General features: G+C 34.7%; 1 protein-coding gene across 1 annotated transcript in view; it reads right to left on the bottom strand.

The window, feature by feature from the left end:
• The window catches only part of LOC143251771 (dystonin-like), a 38,331-nt gene that overhangs the window by 12,000 nt on the left and 5,820 nt on the right, over positions 1 to 20,511 (bottom strand). Inside the window, exons 5-17 of the mRNA XM_076503014.1 lie at positions 20,145 to 20,228; positions 19,147 to 19,785; positions 17,546 to 17,746; positions 16,187 to 16,645; positions 14,719 to 14,893; positions 14,106 to 14,237; positions 12,037 to 12,269; positions 11,042 to 11,171; positions 3,721 to 3,908; positions 2,956 to 3,279; positions 2,292 to 2,454; positions 1,029 to 1,195; positions 131 to 300 (exon numbers count right to left, since the gene is read on the bottom strand). Coding sequence (XP_076359129.1) covers positions 131 to 300; positions 1,029 to 1,195; positions 2,292 to 2,454; positions 2,956 to 3,279; positions 3,721 to 3,908; positions 11,042 to 11,171; positions 12,037 to 12,269; positions 14,106 to 14,237; positions 14,719 to 14,893; positions 16,187 to 16,645; positions 17,546 to 17,746; positions 19,147 to 19,785; positions 20,145 to 20,228 — 3,065 coding nt within the window. The remainder of the gene's footprint in view (positions 1 to 130; positions 301 to 1,028; positions 1,196 to 2,291; positions 2,455 to 2,955; positions 3,280 to 3,720; positions 3,909 to 11,041; positions 11,172 to 12,036; positions 12,270 to 14,105; positions 14,238 to 14,718; positions 14,894 to 16,186; positions 16,646 to 17,545; positions 17,747 to 19,146; positions 19,786 to 20,144; positions 20,229 to 20,511) is intronic.

Below are 20,511 nucleotides of genomic sequence, written 5' to 3'. Positions count from 1 at the left end.
AAAACATACATGTAGCATTAATTAAACAGTAAAGATAAAACATCACAAGCCAATTTTCAAGAAATACATGGAAAGCTTTACAGTTAAATCAAATATTTATGTCAAGTTAAAACATAAAAGAACAAACTACCTGTCTGTGGTTTCTTTGCGAACTGTGTCCCACTGAGTTTTGATGGTGTCTAATTTTTCCTTCAGCTGGATAGGTCCAGTCCTGTGTTTAACCTCATTAACAATTGCATTCCCTTTACTCAGAAGAATGTAGATTTCATGTTCTTTGTCTAAAATATCTTTGTGTATTGGCTAATAAAGGTAAACATCACAAATGTTATGGGTGGAAATCAAAATTCATCTGAGAACAAACTACTTAAAAATAAATACAGTATAAACTATAGTTAACAAGAAATGACGTACGGTTAAACACGTAATAATAAAACCATAATACGATGAAAAAATTAGCTTTTATTAAATACGAGGTTGATAAGGAAACTTACAAACCTGTGAGACATAGTTGAAGGTTAATTTACAAACCTGTGAGACATAGTTGATTTGAGGCAAGAATTTCATGATAACATCACCAGCATTTTTAAAAGTATTTAATTTTCAAACTAATTCTGCTGCTTCATTACACTTATCATGCTGTTTCATAAACTTGTATATTATACAAAGTAATGTTTCATAATTCACTAATGTTGATTGAGTTCTTAAGGTGAAAAACCAGTTTACAATTATGATATTCTTTGTAATAAGCTGAATCATTTAAGAATGAAGCATTTCCAGTCTTACTGAGATCTTTCACTAAAATAGGGTTATACTTTATACCTTACAGGGGACCATAAATTAATCCTTAAAAATGGGTAGTGCTTTACTACATAAGAAGGGGCCATAATCTCTAACTTTTATGTCATACACGCCATACAATTAAGACAATAATTTAAAAACTTGTTTTCTAATGCCATGCAGCTTGGAAATAACTTACTTCCATTAAATATATTAGGAAAATATTTCTGGTTGGATTTTTCTTAACTTACTTCACGATCCTTAACCTGCTTCATCAGGGTTGTATGGTCAGCAGAAATGGTGAAAGGTTTCGATAACCAGTCTTGCATCTTATTCAGCCATGTTTCGATGGTTTCAATGGAAAGGATAAAGTCTTGGTCTTCCTTCTGAGAAGACTCTAATTCTGCCTTTTTGTTATCTATAATGTTTAAAATATTTTAATATTCTGACTATGGAAACAAAATTAATGATAAAGTGTGCTTTAACCTTTTGTTGTTGTTGTTGGTGTTAAAAGTGTTGGTGTTCACTGGTCAGAATAATTCACTGTAAGTTTTTACCTTTGCAGTATAAAAGAGCCTTACTTAACTGGATACAATCTGAGAAGTAAATTGTTTAATTGCAACAGAAAGTTAATTATTCCTTCATATTAAAATTATAATAAATAAATTTAAAGTGACACAAAATATTTCTTTGGATTTTATAAAAATTTAACATACTTTGAGAGCATCATGAAATTAAAACTCGTAAGCAAGGCCTAGCAACTTTCAAATGTTGAATGAAATTACTCAAATCAATAATCTCTATAATGACAGATTTATTTGAAAGGTTGTGTTTAAAGAAGCCAGATCAACTTCAGATTGCAATATGATAAGCAACATGATGAAACTTTGTAGAATGGATGGCAACTGCCTTTTGTGGGGACACAAGTGTAGAGGACTATGCTTAGAAAGTCTTCTGCTTTTCCTCTTCAGGAAAGACGAAAGGTGGAAGACTTTTGAAACATAGTCCTCTACACTTGTCTCCAAAATAGGCAGTTGCCATCCATTCTACAAAGATTCACCATGAATACTCTGCCTAAACAATCTATCAAAGGATAAGCAACATGTTAGGCCTAAGTGAATTTATCCTAACATACTCTAATGCCATTCAATTATTACTATGTGAGTATATTAGTCAAAAGATGGTGAACAAAATTACTCTTGCTAGATAGGGATAAACAGTGTTCCATAACCCTAATGACTTTTCTCACAAAACGCCATGACACTTAAATAAAGAAAGATAGTTTTATGAATTTACTACTAACTATGAATAAACTATTTATTTGATAGTAACCTTTGTATAGAGAAACAAGACATATGGAACCATAAAGTGCTCATTTATATATATATATGTATACAGATACACATGCATGGTTTTGTCCAATGTTGTACTTTACTTGCTATGTCTTCCTTCTGGTCTAACCAGATATCAAATCTCACAAACAGCTAAGGAAGAGGCTTAAAGTTTAGGCTTACCAATCTTCTTAGTTAGAACAGTGTACTGTTTCTGGAGCATTATCAGTTTGTTACTGATCTCAGTCTTGGAGGTTGAATCACTCAACAGTTCACAAAGGTGTTCACACATACTTTCTACTGCTGCTAAACGAGGACGCTGACTTTCCAACTGTTCTTCCCAATCCTGAAAAAGTAAATACGTTATCATATAGTGTCCATATTTAATGTGAAAAATAAACTATTGAAATTACAACTAAGTGTGTTTTGTTTTCAAATTACATCAGACTGTAGACATATTTAATATAAAAAATAACTTAATGAAATAATAAGCAATTCTCTAAAGCCATAAATTGTATTGGATAATGTATGTCTTCTTTTAGATAAATGTTCCATTTACACTACATTTGTAGCCCAATATTTTATAAATTACAACCAAGGTACAATACCTGATATAATGTTCCAGAAAATTTATACAAAATATAACATATATTTCTTGGGTCAAATTTACATCAGTTTTTTTCCTCATAAAATATGGATCTGGAATTATTAGCTTCTGACAATCATACAGGAACTTACAATACAAATAGAGTGTTTATTACAGAGATTACAACTTGGTCAAGATAATGGATAAGGTTTGTGTTTGTTTTGTTTCATACAAAATACAACTAAAGTTCCACAATCTTACAGTTAGTTTGTTCAGATGCTCCTCTACATTGACAGGATCTTCGAATAGCTGGTCACAGTTATCAGATATCAGCTGTATACTGTCATGTAGTTTCATAAAACCATCATGAAATTCTTTGGTGATCCCACAGGCAGCATTTAAGCTCTTCTCACGTTCAGAAAGTTGGCTCATAAGTTCCTTCCATAGTTTGTGGATAGCATCCGTTTGGTTACGAGCTGTAATGCTGGCAGGGGAAGAAGGGCTGAGAGTAGTAATGACTGCTTCACCAGAAGTGACTAAACGATCTAGGAGGGGTTGCTGTGATTTGAATTCTTCTATCATGATCTAGTAGAACAGAAATACTTAATTAAAAACATGACAAACCTAACTCCTGGAAAATATCTAACAACAGAACAATTATAACATGACTGAAGATTCACATTCAGAAAAGATTACTCACATTTAACAAAAAGATGTTTCATGAAGAGAGATTTTAAATTTCTAATAATGATGAATGTACCACAGACACATAGAAAAATGCCATTACTTCATGATACTGTTCATAAAGCTATAAGTGATTTAAAATTTACAAGTAAATAAGGCAATTTAACTAATATTTCAAAAGTAATGGCCAATCAACAAATCTCAAAAGAACTCATTAGGTTGGGCATGTTTGTTCTTCCTACAGAACATCACTTCTCATGATCTATAACAAGTAATGGACAGATTATACAGTTCATATTAGTTGATACTGATAGAAGGAAGAAAAAAATACTGTCTTAGTACCTGGACTTGTTGCATCTGGGAAGTGACCATCTGAGGCACTGAAGCAATTGGTCCTAGCACTTGCAACATCTTCTCTTTCTGAATAAGCCAGCTGGTCAGTAAGTCACGAGTCTCTTGAAAGTCCTTGAACCACTGAAGTACATCTAGTTGCTCTTTAAAGGTCTTTACCAGCTCTGCCCAGTGGGTCACTATAAACACAAACATTCAATAAACCAATGTCACTAAAACTTCTTTTAAGATATTTGACCTGTCATACATGAGTATGACAAAGTAATACATCCACAAGGCACTGTGAACATGAGTATGACAAAGTAATACATCCACAAGGCACTGTGAACATGAGTATGACAATATAATACATCCACAAAGCACTGTGAACATGAGTATGACAAAGTAATACATCCACAAAGCACTGTGAATATGAGTATGACAAAGTAATACATCCACAAAGCACTGCATGAACACGAGTATGACAAAGTAATACATCCACAAGGCACTGCATGAACATGAGTATGACAATATAATACATCCACAAGGCACTGCATGAACATGAGTATGACAAAGTAATACATCCACAAGGCACTACATGAACATGAGTATGACAATATAATACATCCACAAAGCACTGTGAACATGAGTATGACAAAGTAATACATCCACAAAGCACTGTGAATATGAGTATGACAAAGTAATACATCCACAAAGCACTGTGAACATGAGTATGACAAAGTAATACATCCACAAAGCACTGTGAATATGAGTATGACAAAGTAATACATCCACAAAGCACTGCATGAACATGAGTATGACAAAGTAATACATCCACAAGGCACTGCATGAACATGAGTATGACAAAGTAATACATCCACAAGGCACTGCATGAACATGAGTATGACAAAGTAATACATCCACAAGGCACTACATGAACATGAGTATGACAAAGTAATACATCCATAAGAAACTGCATGAGTATGACAAAGTAATACATCCATAAGGCACTGCATGAACATGAGTATGACAAAGTAATACATCCATAAGGAACTGCATGAACATGAGTATGACAAAGTAATACATCCACAAGGCACTGTGAACATGAGTATGACAAAGTAATACATCCACAAAGCACTGCATGAACATGAGTATGACAAAGTAATACATCCACAAGGCACTGCATGAACATGAGTATGACAAAGTAATACATCCATAAGAAACTGCATGAGTATGACAAAGTAATACATCCATAAGGCACTGCATCAACATGAGGATGACAAAGTAATACATCCATAAGGAACTGCATGAACATGAGTATGACAAAGTAATACATCCACAAGGCACTGCATGAACATGAGTATGACAAAGTAATACATCCACAAGGCACTGCATGAACATGAGTATGACAAAGTAATACATCCATAAGGAACTGCATGAACATGAGTATGACAAAGTAATACATCCACAAGGCACTGCATGAACATGAGTATGACAAAGTAATACATCCACAAGTCACTGCATGAACATGAGTATGACAAAGTAATACATCCATAAGAAACTGCATGAACATGAGTATGACAAAGTAATACATCCATAAGGAACTGCATGAACATGAGTATGACAAAGTAATACATCCATAAGGAACTGCATGAACATGAGTATGACAAAGTAATACATCCACAAGGCACTGCATGAACATGAGTATGACAAAGTAATACATCCACAAGGCACTGTGAACATGAGTATGACAAAGTAATACATCCATAAAAAACTGCATGAACATGAGTATGACAAAGTAATACATCCATAAGGAACTGCATGAACATGAGTATGACAAAGTAATACATCCACAAAGCACTGTGAACATGAGTATGACAAAGTAATACATCCATAAGGAACTGCATGAACATGAGTATGACAAAGTAATACATCCATAAGGAACTGCATGAACATGAGTATGACAAAGTAATACATCCACAAGGCACTGCATGAACATGAGTATGAAAAAGTAATACATCCACAAGGCACTGCATGAACATGAGTATGACAAAGTAATACATCCACAAGGAACTGCATGAACATGAGTATGACAAAGTAATACATCCACAAGGCACTGCATGAACATGAGTATGAAAAAGTAATACATCCACAAGGCACTGCATGAACATGAGTATGACAAAGTAATACATCCATAAGGAACTGCATGAACATGAGTATGACAAAGTAATACATCCACAAGGCACTGCATGAACATGAGTATGACAAAGTAATACATCCATAAGGAACTGCATGAACATGAGTATGACAAAGTAATACATCCACCAGGCACTGCATGAACATGAGTATGACAAAGTAATACATCCATAAGGAACTGCATGAACATGAGTATGACAAAGTAATACATCCATAAGGAACTGCATGAACATGAGTATGACAAAGTAATACATCCACAAGGCACTGTGAACATGAGTATGACAAAGTAATACATCCACAAAGCACTGCATGAACATGAGTATGACAAAGTAATACATCCATAAGGAACTGCATGAACATGAGTATGACAAAGTAATACATCCACAAAGCACTGTGAACATGAGTATGACAAAGTAATACATCCATAAGGAACTGCATGAACATGAGTATGACAAAGTAATACATCCATAAGGAACTGCATGAACATGAGTATGACAAATTAATACATCCACAAGGCACTGCATGAACATGAGTATGAAAAAGTAATACATCCACAAGGCACTGCATGAACATGAGTATGACAAAGAAATACATCCACAAGGAACTGCATGAAGATGAGTATGACAAAGTAATACATCCACAAGGCACTGCATGAACATGAGTATGAAAAAGTAATACATCCACAAGGCACTGCATGAACATGAGTATGACAAAGTAATACATCCATAAGGAACTGCATGAACATGAGTATGACAAAGTAATACATCCATAAGGAACTGCATGAACATGAGTATGACAAAGTAATACATCCACAAGGCACTGTGAACATGAGTATGACAAAGTAATACATCCACAAAGCACTGCATGAACATGAGTATGACAAAGTAATACATCCATAAGGAACTGCATGAACATGAGTATGACAAAGTAATACATCCACAAAGCACTGTGAACATGAGTATGACAAAGTAATACATCCACAAGGCACTGTGAACATGAGTATGACAAAGTAATACATTCATAAGGAACTGCATGAACATGAGTATGACAAAGTAATACATCCATAAGGAACTGCATGAACATGAGTATGACAAATTAATACATCCACAAGGCACTGCATGAACATGAGTATGAAAAAGTAATACATCCACAAGGCACTGCATGAACATGAGTATGACAAAGAAATACATCCACAAGGAACTGCATGAAGATGAGTATGACAAAGTAATACATCCACAAGGCACTGCATGAACATGAGTATGAAAAAGTAATACATCCACAAGGCACTGCATGAACATGAGTATGACAAAGTAATACATCCATAAGGAACTGCATGAACATGAGTATGACAAAGTAATACATCCACAACGCACTGTGAACATGAGTATGACAAAGTAATACATCCACAAAGCACTGCATGAACATGAGTATGACAAAGTAATACATCCACAAAGCACTGCATGAACATGAGTATGACAAAGTAATACATCCACAAGGCACTGTGAACATGAGTATGACAAAGTAATACATCCACAAGGCAATGCATGAACATGAGTATGACAAAGTAATACATCCATAAGGAACTGCATGAACATGAGTATGACAAAGTAATACATCCACAAAGCACTGCATGAACATGAGTATGACAAAGTAATACATCCACAAAGCACTGCATGAACATGAGTATGACAAAGTAATACATCCACAAGGCACTGTGAACATGAGTATGACAAAGTAATACATCCACAAGGCAATGCATGAACATGAGTATGACAAAGTAATACATCCATAAGGAACTGCATGAACATGAGTATGACAAAGTAATACATCCACAAGGAACTGCATGAACATGAGTATGACAAAGTAATACATCTATAAGGAACTGCATGAACATGAGTATGACAAAGTAATACATCCACAAGGCACTGCATGAACATGAGTATGACAAAGTAATACATCCACAAAGCACTGCATGAACATGAGTATGACAAAGTAATACATCCATAAGGAACTGCATGAACATGAGTATGACAAAGTAATACATCCACAAGGCACTGTGAACATGAGTATGACAAAGTAATACATCCACAAAGCACTGTAAACATGAGTACAATGAAGTAATAAATCCACAAGACACCGTGTGAACACGAGTACAATGAAGTAATACATCCACAAGACACTGTGTGAACATGAGTTAAATGAAGTAATACATCCACAAGACACTGTGTGAACATGAGTTAAATGAAGTAATGCATCCACAAGACACTGTGTGAACACGAGTACAAGAAGTAATACATCCACAAGACACTGTGTGAACACGAGTACAAGAAGTAATACATCCACAAGACACCGTGTGAACACGAGTACAATGAAGTAATACATCCACAAGACACTGTGTGAACATGAGTACAACGAAGTAATACATCCACAAGACACTGTGTCAACATGAGTACAATGAAGTAATGCATCCATAAAGTACCACATGAACACTGGTAGGATGTAGTAATACATCCATTAAGTATCATGTGGTACATATACTTTGGCATGTGAGAAACAAAAAGCAACATACATAATACTAACAACTAGAAAAACTACAACCAAAGTTGTGATTTCAGTTATTCTACACCCATATGCTTATCCATGATTAATAATAGTGTGTCAGTAATATATATTGAATAAGGACAGTGTGTCAGTAACTGGTGACAAATCTTGTCAGTTTGAGCAGTGTGTTAGTAAGCAATGACAAATCTTGTCAGTATGAGCAGTGCGTTAGTAAGCAATGACAAATCTTGTCAGTATGAGCAGTGTGTTAGTAAGCAATGACAAATTTTGTCAGTATGAGCAGTGTGTCAGTAACTGATGACAAATCTTGTCAGTAGTGGCAGTGCGTTAGTAAGCAATGACAAATCTTGTCAGTATGAGCAGTGTGTTTGAAAGCAATGACAAATCTTGTCAGTATGAGCAGTGTGTCAGTAACTGATGACAAATCTTGTCAGTAGTGGCAGTGTGTTAGTAAGCAATGACAAATATTGTCAGTATGAGCAGTGTGTCAGTAACTGATGACAAATCTTGTCAGTATGAGCAGTGCGTTAGTAAGCAATGACAAATCTTGTCAGTATGAGCAGTGTGTTAGTAAGCAATGACAAATCTCATCAGTATGAGCAGTGCGTTAGTAAGCAATGACAAATCTTGTCAGTATGAGCAGTGTGTTAGTAAGCAATGACAAATTTTGTCAGTATGAGCAGTGTGTTAGTAAGCAATAACAAATCTTGTCAGTATGAGCAGTGTGTTAGTAAGCAATGACAACTTGTCAGTATGAGCAGTGTGTTAGTAAGCAATGACAAACTTGTCAGTATGAGCAGTGCGTTAGTAAGCAAATGACAAACTTGTCAGTATGAGCAGTGTGTTAGTAAGCAATGACAAATTGTGTCAGTATGAGCAGTGTGTTAGTAAGCAATGACAAACTTGTCAGTATGAGCAGTGCGTTAGTAAGCAATGACAAACTTGTCAGTATGAGCAGTGTGTTAGTAAGCAATGACAACTTGTCAGTATGAGCAGTGCGTTAGTAAGCAATGACAACTTGTCAGTATGAGCAGTGTGTTAGTAAGCAATGACAAATTGTGTCAGTATGAGCAGTGTGTTAGTAAGCAATGACAAATCTTGTCAGTATGAGCAGTGCGTTAGTAAGCAATGACAAATCTTGTCAGTATGAGCAGTGCGTTAGTAAGCAATGACAAATCTTGTCAGTATGAGCAGTGTGTTAGTAAGCAATGACAAATTGTGTCAGTATGAGCAGTGTGTTAGTAAGCAATGACAAATCTTGTCAGTATGAGCAGTGCGTTAGTAAGCAATGACAAATTGTGTCAGTATGAGCAGTGTGTTAGTAAGCAATGACAAATCTTGTCAGTATGAGCAGTGCGTTAGTAAGCAATGACAAATCTTGTCAGTATGAGCAGTGTGTTAGTAAGCAATGACAAATTGTGTCAGTATGAGCAGTGTGTTAGTAAGCAATGACAAACCAGGTCAGTATGAGCAGTGTGTTAGTAAGCAATGACAAATCTTGTCAGTATGAGCAGTGCGTTAGTAAGCAATGACAAATCTTGTCAGTATGAGCAGTGTGTTAGTAAGCAATGACAAATTGTGTCAGTATGAGCAGTGTGTTAGTAAGCAATGACAAATCTTGTCAGTATGAGCAGTGTGTTAGTAAGCAATGACAAATTTTGTCAGTATGAGCAGTGTGTTAGTAAGCAATGACAAATCTTGTCAGTATGAGCAGTGTGTTAGTAAGCAATGACAAGTTTTGTCAATAGCGCCAGCGTGTTAGTAATTGATGACAAATCTTGTGAGGGGGACAGTGGGTAAGTAATCAATAGTGAATCTTACAGATAGTGTTTGTGCAATGAATCATAAATCTAACGTAATTAGGAACAGCATGTGTTATTACTCAATAATGAACAAAACTGTCACAGGATCTATGTACGAAATTAGCAAACTTTCAAACCCACACCCAGATTCTTTACTTAATGAGTTGTAAACTCTAAGAGCACATACAAAAGTTACAACTGTATGTTGATCTTTACCATGTTAAGGGTAAACCTTTAATACATGAAGTGTTGAGTATTGTAGCTGAAATAACCAAAGAGTGTTTAACTCCTACTAAACACCTTTCACACCCAAAATTAAAACAGTTTTATAGGGAAAAATGTAAGTTACATAGTATAAACAAGGTTAAAAAGCCAAGCCAAACATGAAGGAATAACATTTTTAATTATTTTACTACAACACTGTGAATTGTTTAAACAATTCCTTTTTCAATACATTTATATTAATTACAAAATTAACAAATACCCAGTACAAGAATATATTTTGGAAGTGATACAAAGAATTGAATAACTTTTAAGATATGATATACACCTTTAGGTATATAGTAACCAAAGAGCTGCATTTCCTGAAAGAGGTTATTTGACCTTGCAACACACATCCTAAAATGTAACTTCACACACAGGTTATAATTGTGTCTGAACATTTATTATCAGTAGCTTATGAACAGAAAAACATGTGAAATGAAAACTGGATCTTATATACAGAAGAGGAAGATAAACTGAATACATTATGAGGTATGGCACTGACCACTCACCAAGTTTGTGTAGTTGGTTTCTGAAAATATCTGAGCCCTGAACCTCAGACTTCTTCCTGAGAAGTTCTTGAATTTGGATCTTTAGTTTGTCAAGATCAGGTCGCTTCTCTTGAAATTCTTCGTGGATTGTCTAGAGTATGTAACAGTTGGTTATAATCACTTATTTTAATCTCAACCTAAGTATCTAGAGCTTAACCATTACATAATAATAAATCTAAAGTATGTAACTGAAACATAAGACATTACATAAGGATAATACTGGGAAAATTTATTACTACATTCTGGTGGGGGAAGGAATTCATAGAAGTTATTACCCATGATGTGGGCAGATATTCATAAGTTTCTTTTTATTACTACATTCTGGGAAGATTTTCATATAGGTTATTGCTACATTGTGGGGGGGGGGGATATTCAAGAGATTATTACTACATTAACCAGATTTTTAACAGGTGACATAAAATGTTGTTATGGGTTCTTTATATTTACAAAATTTTGGGTTTACTCTGTTATACTAATTATACCTTATGTTTTTCAATGCGACATCAGTACCATCTAGTAGCAGTAACAGTAGTATTTTGTACAGCAGAACCTAAACTATTGGTGAAGGAAATTTTGATGGTGTCACAAAAACGAAATGACAATATTGAACAGTGCAATAGACCTGAAGACTTGTTTTACAGATTCCATCCACAAGGGCACTGTGTTACTCTGACTATAACCACTGAAGTAACACATTTCCATTTGGGGTCTCTACAGTATATTTAATTCCAATGATATGAAATAACCTAAATAACTTGAAGTTCTGGATGTTTCTAGAAGAATGATTTTCCAAACACATTTTACCTCGACATCACCCTGTACTGAAGTCTTGGAGTTTCAGTGCAGAATTTATACTGTAGCAGATATCCACCCAACTCCTTGTGGGTTACTAAATAACAGAACGACTGCAGCTGTATTTAAAATAATATATATTTTTAGATAGTGAACAGAAGTACCTTAAGAATATGAAGCTGATTATGGGCCTGTTCCTTATTTTCTGGAAAAGACTCCTTTGGTGATTGTTCTTCCTTCTCCTTGACAAAAGTTGCTAATGTTTTCAGCGTCTGTAAATGGCACTTCACTTCTTCTGTTAGGCTTTCAATCTCCTGTTCACGGTCAGACAGTTTTACACCCAGGAGATTATAGCGATTGTTAATTTCAGAAAGTTGATGTTGAATTGGAGTCAGATCTGAGGCAATAAAACAATATTAAGGAACCAAAAGAGAAAACATTAACTGTGTTACAGAACAACAGTTCAAAACATAAGTAAAATCACACTTGAAACTCTCACATTCACTATTAGTATGATTTTGTGTTTTAATAAAACACACGTAATTATACACCCCTGACCACTAGATTTCTGCTCTCAACGTTAAATTACTGGTATCATTTACCCATTTTAATAAATGTAGTTATATTTAGTCAAGTTGTTGTTCACACCCACAAACTGAACAGCATGCACGTAACCTCAGCAAGCTGTTGTTCACACCCACAAACTGAACAACATACAAGTAACCTCAGCAAGCTGTTGTTCACACCCACAAACTGAACAACATACAAGTAACCTCAGCAAGCTGTTGTTCACACCCACAAACTGAATAGCATACAAGTAACCTCAGCAAGCTGTTGTTCACACCCACAAACTGAACAACATACAAGTAACCTCAGCAAGCTGTTGTTCACACCCACAAACTGAACAACATAAAGTAACCTCAGCAAGCTGTTGTTCACACCCACAAACTGAACAACATACAAGTAACCTCAGCAAGCTGTTGTTTACACCCACAAACTGAACAGCATACAAGTAACCTCAGCAAGCTGTTGTTCACACCCACAAACTGAACAGCATACAAGTAACCTCAGCAAGCTGTTGTTCACACCCACAAACTGAACAACATACAAGTAACCTCAGCAAGCTGTTGTTCACACCCACAAACTGAACAGCATACAAGTAACCTCAGCAAGCTGTTGTTCACACCCACAAACTGAACAGCATACAAGTAACCTCAGCTGGATAGGAATAACAGTAAATAAAGTTTAGAGGGAGATTAATACAGTACCAATGATAAAAATGATTAATATAGTACCAGTGATAGAAGTGACTAATACAGTACCAGTGATAGAAGTGATTAATATAGTACCAGTGATAGAAATGATTAATATATAGTATTAGTAATAGAAATGATTAATATAGTACCAGTGATAGAAATCATTAATATAGTACCAGTGATAGAAATCATTAATATAGTACCAGTGATAGAAATCATTAATAGAGTACCAATGATAGAAATGATTAATATAGTACCAGTGATAGAAATGATTAATACAGTACCAGTGATAGAAATGACTAATATAGTACCAGTGATAGAAATGATCAATATAGTACCAATGACAGAAATTATTAATGTACTACCAGTGACAGAAATGATTAATATAGTACCAGTGATAGAAATGATTAATATACTACCAGTGATAATAAGCTGATACACAGGAATTTTTACTATCAACTGAAGGAAAAGAAAAAATAACAACTTCCAGTTAATAAAGTAAAGATTAGCAATTCAGTGTAATACACATAAAGTATTTTCCACTCCAGGTTAGATATTCAGGATTATAGGTGGAACCCACCATGAACTCCAGGTTAGTAATTGAACATTCTATACATATAACATACCCTCCACTAGTAAGTGAACATTCTATACATAGAACATACCATCCACTAGTGAGTGAACATTCTATACATATAACATACCCTCCACTAGTAAGTGATCATTCTATACATACAACATACCCTCCACTAGTGAGTGAACATTCTATACATATAACATACCCTCCACTAGTAAGTGAACATTCTATACATACAACATACCCTCCACTAGTAAGTGAACATTCTATACATATAACATACCCTCCACTAGTAAGTGAACATTCTATACATATAACATACCATCCATTAGTAAGTGAACATTCTATACATATAACATACCCTCCACTAGTAAGTGAACATTCTATACATATAACATACCCTCCACTCCACCTAGATTATCAGCTGAGCTACGCTGACTACTGAATCCACTAGATATACTTGATAGTGGACTCTGAATTGATACAGACTTTCCATGGGTTGGAGATTGAGTATCTGGGGAATGTCGTGTTTCTAGATTTAAACAACAGAGTTATTAGGATATTTTCTAGTTAACTGACAAAGACGAACTATAGAGATACATGCTTAGAAGGAACTACTTAGAAGCAATGACAGTGTAATAAATAATTCACCATCTATTATTGTAATTTAAAATATTAACAACATATTTTAACTCACTACATTTATATTATTAAATTATTTTTCTTGTTCTCAATATATTAGACCCTATGACAATGAAATCGAAATATTAAATGTTAAACAAAATACCAATTGTTTTCTCATTGAAAACTTTTGATAAGATAATGGTACTTTTAAATCTATTTTTCTAAAAACGTTTTCACTTTAATAACTCAAAATTAAGACACCATCATATGAAATGAACGGAATTTGTTACCAATAGTATCTTTCTAAAACAAACTAAAATGACAGCTAAAATCTATAAATCAATAAATTTTATCATTTTTACCAAAAATCCAATAAAATATCAACTCACTTGCAGGGAATTTTTTAGTTGGACTGGTGGAAGAAATTACTTTTTTTGTGGGACTACCAGTATGTCGACGAGGGCTGTCTCCACGTTCTCCGTGTAGAATGATATCATACGAGTTACCCAAGACATTGACTTTATTTATGGTAGGTGCGTAGTCTATGTGTTCCTTGAAGATAGGCTAGTGAATGATATGAATGTTGTAATCTTTAAAGTTCTTTTGCAAGTTTTTGTTAAAACAAGCTCAACTTATCTCGTTAATCAACAATTTTATATCCCTCTTTTACTCATGTTTTGTTTGTTTGTTTGTTTTGGAATTTCGCACAAAGCTACTTGAGGGCTATCTGTGCTAGCCGTCCCTAATTTAGCAGTATAAGACTGGAGGGAAGGCAGCTAGTCATCACCACCCACCACCAACTCTTGGGCTACTTTTTTACCAACAAATAGTGGGATTCACCGTCACATTATAACGCCCCACGGCTGAAAGGGCAAGCATGTTTTGCGCGACGGGGATGCAAACCCGCGACCCTCGGATTACGAGTCACATGCCTTAACGAGCTTGTCCATGCTGGGCCTGTCCTCAAATATGTGTCCCTTTTCCTGGAATGATTATTGAACCTTTTACACACCAGGAGAGTTGTCTACAAGACAAGCTAGTTACTAGCAGTTGCTGGTCAGGCATGTAGTACAATTTAAACTTCTTTACATGTTAACCTCTGATAGTTCATCTGACAATAAGAGTAATTTTATTATGGCCTAATGCTTGTTATCCTCACCTTGTGACTAATAACAATTAATAATAAACTAAATACAACGTTTTCAACAAAATATGAATATGGGACGTACGACATGTTTTCAGGAGCAATGGTTGAGTTTATGAGTTGGGAGCAATGGTTGAGTTTATGAGTTGGGTGGAGCAATGGTTGAGTTTATGAGTTGGGTGGAGCAATGGTTGAGTTTATGAGTTGGGTATTTCAAATATATAAGGATATTCATTTGATAATGAAGATAAAAAATGACAAGTTTTGATGGTGAACTCAAGCACCCACATGAGTTACAGAAACTCTCATTTACTTTTCTTATGGATCCACTGCACAAAATATTTAATGATGTTTTACGACACATACTTCTAAAAATTTATATAATTTACAAAGCAACAGAAAATTGATTTTCAAAATTAGATAAATATCTGGATATACAAGAAAAGAAATTTAAGTTAATGAAATGGTATGACAGTTTTATAGAATGATAGAATGTTGCAAATATTTAACAAATTATAAACAAGCATAGAAATTGCCAAAATAATATAGTAAATAATACATTATGGTTACAAGATACCAATCTGGTACTAGGCAAAGAAATATGGATCTGATGCAAAATAAAAACAAACATAACCATCTCCTATTAATTTTGCTATATTTGAAATACAGCAGTAAAAATTAAAAAACATGCTGCCATCATCTTATAAAAATACCTTTAATTCAGCAGCCTGATGCTGTAGTGTGTCCTTGTCTATTACAACAACCTCTAGTTCTTCTACACGGCTCTCTATGTTATTCAACCAGTCCAGCACTTTTGATCTTAAAGTTTCATATGCAGACAGCTGCTGGGTTCGGGTCTTGCCTTCTTGTTGCTTCTCAGTCAAAAGGTCTCCAAGTTCCTTCCACTGCTGCTCCAGTAATTTCACTTTTTCTTTCCTTGGAGTAGTGTCTGTCACATCTCTCTTTGCTACTAAGCTTTTGCCTGTTTTGATCATCTTGTCAAAGTCCTCCTTTTTAGCATTTCTCTTGTTCATAGTATCTTCAGTTAGAGTGCAGTATTCTTCAGGAGAAAGATGGACTATTTCTTTGCTTTCAAGTGTTTCAGTGATTTCATGGATCCATTCCTCAAAATGAAGAACCATCACTTCAAATCTTGATAGTAACGTTACCACCTAGAAACATAAAATATTCATTCTTTAAAAGTTACTATTTTTAATCTAACATACAAATATTGCACAGAAGTACAAAAAGCATTTCTAAAATGAAAGAGAGAAAATTGAGATAAAATCTCAGTGCGCATACTCCAACCAAACGTGACTGTTTTCACTGTTATACAAACTTTAATAGCTGGTTAAGATCCTAAGTATATATACACAAATGGCTAACTAATCCATTAGTCAAGAACTCACTTTCATTATAAACATACATATTAAACATTATCTAGTGAAACATATGCTCAAGTTTGTGGTAAAATGTAAGTTAATTCATCATAGATTAAATTGTAAACATTTTCTCAGCAGTTATTTTACCTCACTAATCCTTTTGTTTTCTCCCTCCTGCAAATTTAAATAAATTTCAGCACTTGTGCATGCATGTCAGTGCCAGGTGAGGGTCAAATATCTGGCTTATTTCACTGTTTGTTGGACTAGGGTTAATTTTTTGATGAACCCAACCAAGCTTTAGTTTGTGGCCCTTTAAAGAGTTATCAAAATATTTATCAGTAGTCAGTGACAGTGATTGCTGATAACAGTTTTCATTTCTATAAGCAAACAGGTCAAATACAAGATTGTTATTTACAAAATACGTAATGTATGGATAATGTGCTCTCACTCTACTGTTCTTGTGTGTCTAACTTGGAATACTCAACATAAGAATATTATTTCTAAATCTATAATACACAGACTTATATGTATATAAAGAGCTGACTCTGTCTTAGCTTGGAGCCCTTAGAGACTTTAACTTGGCCCTGTTAAGACTCATTCAAGTATTCAGAACTGTTCCCCATGAACATGGAAGATGATCACAGTAACCCATGAACATAAAAGACAATTACAACCAAGTTATGGTTTTACCTCTTCAAGCAAAATTCCCCGTTTCTGAGATTTTTCACTTAGTTTGTCAAACCGGGTATTGATGTCTTTCACCTTAGTCTCAACCTTCTTAGCTAACCTTTGGTTCGAACCTTTACTTAAATCTTTAGCTGAAGCAGTAATAGCATCAATGCTTGGCCTCTGGCTGTTGATATCAGTCTGGAAGATTTTATGTTCTTGAACCTAATAAAAAAAAAGTACAAAAAGGTACTGTTTAATTATTTACATTTATTTTAAGGAACGTGTATATATACACATTTATTTCATGTAAGGACCACGTGTATGTATATATTTATATCACATATTACACATTTATTTCATGTAAGTACCACGACCATATATACACATTTATTTCATGTAAGGACCACGTGTATATATACACGTTTATTTCATGTAAGGACCACGTGTATGTATACACATTTATTTCATGTAAGGACCACGTGTATGTATACACATTTATATCACATAAGGACCACGTGTATGTATACACATTTATTTCATGTAAGGACCACGTGTATATATACACATTTATTTCATGTAAGGACCACGTGTATGTATACACACTTATATCATGTAATGACTATATATACATACATTTCAATCATGTAAGGATCAAATATACACACTTTTATTTCATGTAAGGACTGCATATACACACAGGTTTAAATCATGTAATAATTACACAGACATGTTTATATCATGTAAGTACCAAATATGCACATGTTTAAATCATGTAAGGACCACATATATATATATTTATATCATGTAAAGACATACCCAATATACACATGCTTATATTATGTAAGGACCAAGTATATACAAATTTATAGCATGTAAAGACCCAATATACACACGTTTCTATTATATAAGGATCACATATATACACATTTATATCATTTAAGGACCTACTAGTCCATCTAGACCATCCTATGTAGCACAAAAGGTTTTTGCTCACCCCCACTTTGATCATATATAGAATTTTTGGATAGAAAGAAGTCATCTCCACTGGGACACCTTTATGTTTTTTAATAGGATGGGCTTTTGGAACAGTAGAAGCAGATAATTTAAGGGAGTTTAAGTGAAGGCTTCATAAATACTTGAAAAATAAGGGCTGGTTTTGAGAGTTTTACTTTGGAGTTTAGAAAAAATAGAATGGGACAGTTCAGATGGACCAAGAAGTCCTTGCTGTCCTGAAATTGTTCATATATGTGTAACATCCAGTAACAGGATCAGGATGGATTTAGAGAGTATCCCATATCATCACTTTCTGAACTGCTTCAGGTCCTAACACTGATCTACTTGTTTTATATACAAAACATTTACAGTGAAACCCCTCTAAGTGGACACCCCTCAGATTCGGTCACCCCTTGAAAGCGGTCATTCAATCACAGTTCCTTTTTTTGTTTACATAATCCCTAATTATGTACAGTGGAACCCCTCTAATCAGGCCACCCCTCTAATAAGGCCAGTTTGTCTCAGTCCCTGAAGGTGGCTGCTTTAGAGGGGTTCCACTGTATTTGGAAGTAAATTATAACTCACATACATCTCTACTGTATTAATCATACTGTAAACTAGTTCAATACCTGATCATCGAGCCTCTCTTGAGTCAAACTGATGGCTTTATTCTGAGTACGGAATGTTGTCTCAGCTTCATTTAGCCACTTGAGGAGACGATCAAGTCCATCCTGAATATCCTGGGACTGAACCAAAATGGTTTGAAGGTCATTCCTTTTCTCATTGATGTCATTACTGATGGTACAGTGGTCATCCTCAAGCTTCTGGACAGTATTTTCAATGGACTGTTTTTCCACTATACTGGCTTCAGTTCCTTCCAGAGTATCCAGTAGAGCTTTTCCTGCCTGCTTAAAATTCTCAATAAACCGACTCTGACCCAAGATGTCCAGACTTACTCTTTTGATTCTGTCCAGTTGATCTTGAATTAATTTTGGTTCTCCTGCTACTGGCTCCTCCAATAATTTTTTGGATGTGGCCTGAACTTCTAGAAGCCAGTTTGTGGCTTTTTCCAAGCTTTCAGAGTAGTGATGTTGTCTGTCTTCCACAGTGGTAATCCTATCTCGGAGCCGGTTAACCTGGTTCAAGAGATTTTGATAGGTGGTACTAACAAAGCTTACTTGAGCTTTCACTTCACTCTCTTTCGGCTCCACGTGAGCCCTTCGACGAGGAAGATTGGTCCGAATGTCATTCAGGGTCTTTAGGTATTCCTGAAGAGGCAAAATGCTTAGATGTAATAAACAAATTCTGAATTTCTTGTATTTTGCAAAACAGAAAGAAAATTACACAACATCAAGCAACAGTAATTTTATTTTTAACTTCCTGTTTCTACCTAAATAGTATTCATGACAGTAAATTTTACAACTGTGTTCAAAGATTAAATCAGTTACTTTTAATGCTAACCCTAAAAAATATCCATGATGTTCTAAAAACACACAGGTCCAAGACGTCTTGATAAAAATGAAACAGAAACCCTATAATCTAAGCGGACCTTTCGAAAGAGCTCAGGTTATAGGGTTTCTATTTCATTTTTACCTAGAATATATCTATTATCTTTTGGGTTTCTTACCTTTGATTCATCAATAAACCTCTGAGCGATCATGGTAATGAAACGAAGATCTGCTTGGTGGGCAATAACGTCATTAGTAAATTCCTGTTAACGACACAAAAACTGACTTATTATAGGGGATACAAACTGATAAAAGGTTGTAAAGAACAAAGAAGTGTATGACCTCTATTCTCTGAATAATAATAATACATGTCTTTTTTATTTTAGTCAATAATTTTTCACTGCAGCTTCATCAGTGCTTGTTGTACAAGAATACCATTTGTATGGTAACATATAATAAATCTATCAGCATATTTGTTTAATGTACATGAATTGTAATGTTTTTTAGGATTTTAGGTTACTTTGAATCCTACATTAACAGTGAAAC

The sequence above is a fragment of the Tachypleus tridentatus genome, chromosome 6 (genome assembly GCF_004210375.1).
Source record: "Tachypleus tridentatus isolate NWPU-2018 chromosome 6, ASM421037v1, whole genome shotgun sequence".
Taxonomy (NCBI): Eukaryota; Metazoa; Arthropoda; class Merostomata; order Xiphosura; family Limulidae; genus Tachypleus; species Tachypleus tridentatus.
Note: the sequence above shows the minus strand (reverse complement) of the source record. Positions and strands in the feature narration are given on the sequence as shown.